Consider the following 2,500-nt stretch of genomic DNA (forward strand, 5'->3'; position numbering starts at 1 on the left):
TGTTTTCCTATCGAAGTGGATTTTACTCAAGAATTTTGTTGCCGTGCGGGGTTCTTTTACGTGCGCTGAATGCATGCTGCACACGGGGTCTCGGTTTATCGTCTCATCCGAATGACTAGCGTCCAGACCACCACTCAAGGTTTAGTGGAGGGGGAGGGGGAATGGGAGGGGGGTGGGGGGGGGGGTGTAATACTGGCGACTGCCTGTGTGATTCGAACCAGTGCGCTCAGATTCTCTCGCTTCTTTGGCGGACGCGTTACCACTAGATCAACACTCCACAGTCATGAATTCAAAGATGATTTTGATACTCAAGTCCCAGCCCCAATTTTCAAATTTCAACCTTGACTGGTGGTCTGTCTTGTCCTTTACTTCCTAACACACAAAGTATACAAAATTTATTGTATCCTGTAAACCTGTGTCTGAATAAAATTGTTGGGGGAAAGAAAACACCACCACCACCACCACCTCCACGCCACCATCAACATAGCTTCCTGGACTGATGGTGTCCGTCGGGGCATGCAAGGGAAACCTTTGACTCTTGTCACGTTCCTGAAGAGCATTGACACGTCCTGACATTTCCACAGACCCGTGGGGTGCTGACGCTTCCTTGTCATTATGGAACGCATGACGCAGCGAAAGAACCAGAGATAGAGGGGGGGGGGGGGGGGGGGGGGAGAAAGGGAGAGAGAGAGGGGAGAAAGACACAGAGAGAGACAGGCAGACAGACAGACAGACCAGACAGAGCTAAAAAGAGCGGGGTGGGTAAGAGACAGAAAGACAGAAATTGAGAGCTAAAGAGACAGCCAGCCAGATAGCCAGACAGAGAAAGAAAAAAAATGTATAATAAAAAAAAAGTAAGACGGTGAAAAAAAGGGGGGCAGGGGAGGGGTGGGGTAGGGGGGTTGGGGGGGGGGGGCATGCAGAGACTGACAAAGAAGCAAAAGAAGAAAAGAAAGAAGAAATCAAACACGCACCACTCACACGCACACACACAGACACACAGACACTCACATACAAACAAAACATTAAAAAAAAACACTGTCCCATCCCCTCCTCGCTTACAAAACAAGGAAAAGCCAAACCCAAACGCACGAGCTCTAATCACTGACACTGACAGATGGATAGCTAGCTCGCCAGACACACAAACAGATTGAGACAGACAGACAAACATTCAGACAGACAAAAGCCATCAGTCCATTCATCCAGTTAGACAAACAGACAGATATAGGCCTACAAGATAAACAGACGAGATATAGGCCTACAATTAAACAGCCCTCAGTCAATCCAGTTATAAACAGCCATCAATCCATTCATCCAGTTAGAACAGACAAACAGATAATATACAGTTAAACATCCATCAATCAATCCATTTAGACAAACAGACAGACAGTCCGACCGACAGATATACAGACTGATGTACAGACAGACACACAGGCAGGCATATCGACGGACGGACAGACAAGCAGACGGATAGACAGAGAGACAGATAGACGGACGGATGGACGGACGGACGGACGGACGGACAAGAAGACAGATAGTCAGTCAGTCAGACAGACAGACAGACGGACGGACAGACAAGCAGACAGAGAGACAGATAGACGGAGGGACGGACGGACGGACAGACAAGAAGACAGACAGTCAGTCAGTCAGACAGACAGACAGACGGACGGACAGACAAGCAGACAGAGAGACAGATAGACGGAGGGACGGACGGACGGACAGACAAGAAGACAGATAGTCAGTCAGTCAGACAGACAGACAGACGGACGGACGGACCAGCAGAGGGGTGGGTGGTGGACATCTTGAGCTCCTTGGCCTTCATCAGGACCACGGTCAGGCGCTCGGCAGCAGGGAGGTAACTCAGGGAGATCAAAACCTCCCCGGACTCTCCAGCCACCTGAGGAGAGAAAGACACTGTTGATGTACCTACTTGCAGTTTTTTCCGTTTCTCCCTCATAGCTGAAGACGAACAAGAACAAGAAGAAAATATATTTTAAACAAATAAGTAAATGAATAGAAAGAAGAACGAGAACAAGAAAAACAGGAAGGGCAACAACAACAGCAGCAACAACAATAAGCAAAACAAACAAACGAACAAACAGGAACGACTTCACCTTCCAACGCTGCGGGACGTCATACCCCCAAACCTTGAAACCACACCCACCCTCACCCCCCCCTTCCACACTCCTGTAAACGGACACACAACAACAACGACAACCAACCAGCCAACCCGTCATCCATCCAGCCAACCAGCCAACCCGCCATCCATCCAGCCAGCCATCCAACCAACCAGCCATCCAGCCAGCCATCCAACCAACCAGCCAACCAGCCATCCAACCAACCAACCAACCAACCAGCCATCCAACCAACCAAAAACTCCTCTCACTTTCCACAACAACAACCAATGAACCAAGCAACTACACACACGCGCGCACACACACACACACACACGCACACATACACACACACACACACACACACACACACATACACACACACA

General features: G+C 49.3%; 1 protein-coding gene across 1 annotated transcript in view; it reads right to left on the reverse strand.

The window, feature by feature from the left end:
- LOC143298306 (synaptotagmin-6-like) overlaps positions 1–2,500 on the reverse strand; it is a 61,643-nt gene that overhangs the window by 4,486 nt on the left and 54,657 nt on the right. The window contains exon 5 of the mRNA XM_076611125.1: positions 1,777–1,897. Within this exon, the coding sequence (XP_076467240.1) occupies positions 1,777–1,897 (121 nt within the window). The remainder of the gene's footprint in view (positions 1–1,776; positions 1,898–2,500) is intronic.

The sequence above is a fragment of the Babylonia areolata genome, chromosome 23, assembly GCF_041734735.1.
Source record: "Babylonia areolata isolate BAREFJ2019XMU chromosome 23, ASM4173473v1, whole genome shotgun sequence".
In the NCBI taxonomy this organism is placed as follows: Eukaryota; Metazoa; Mollusca; class Gastropoda; order Neogastropoda; family Buccinidae; genus Babylonia; species Babylonia areolata.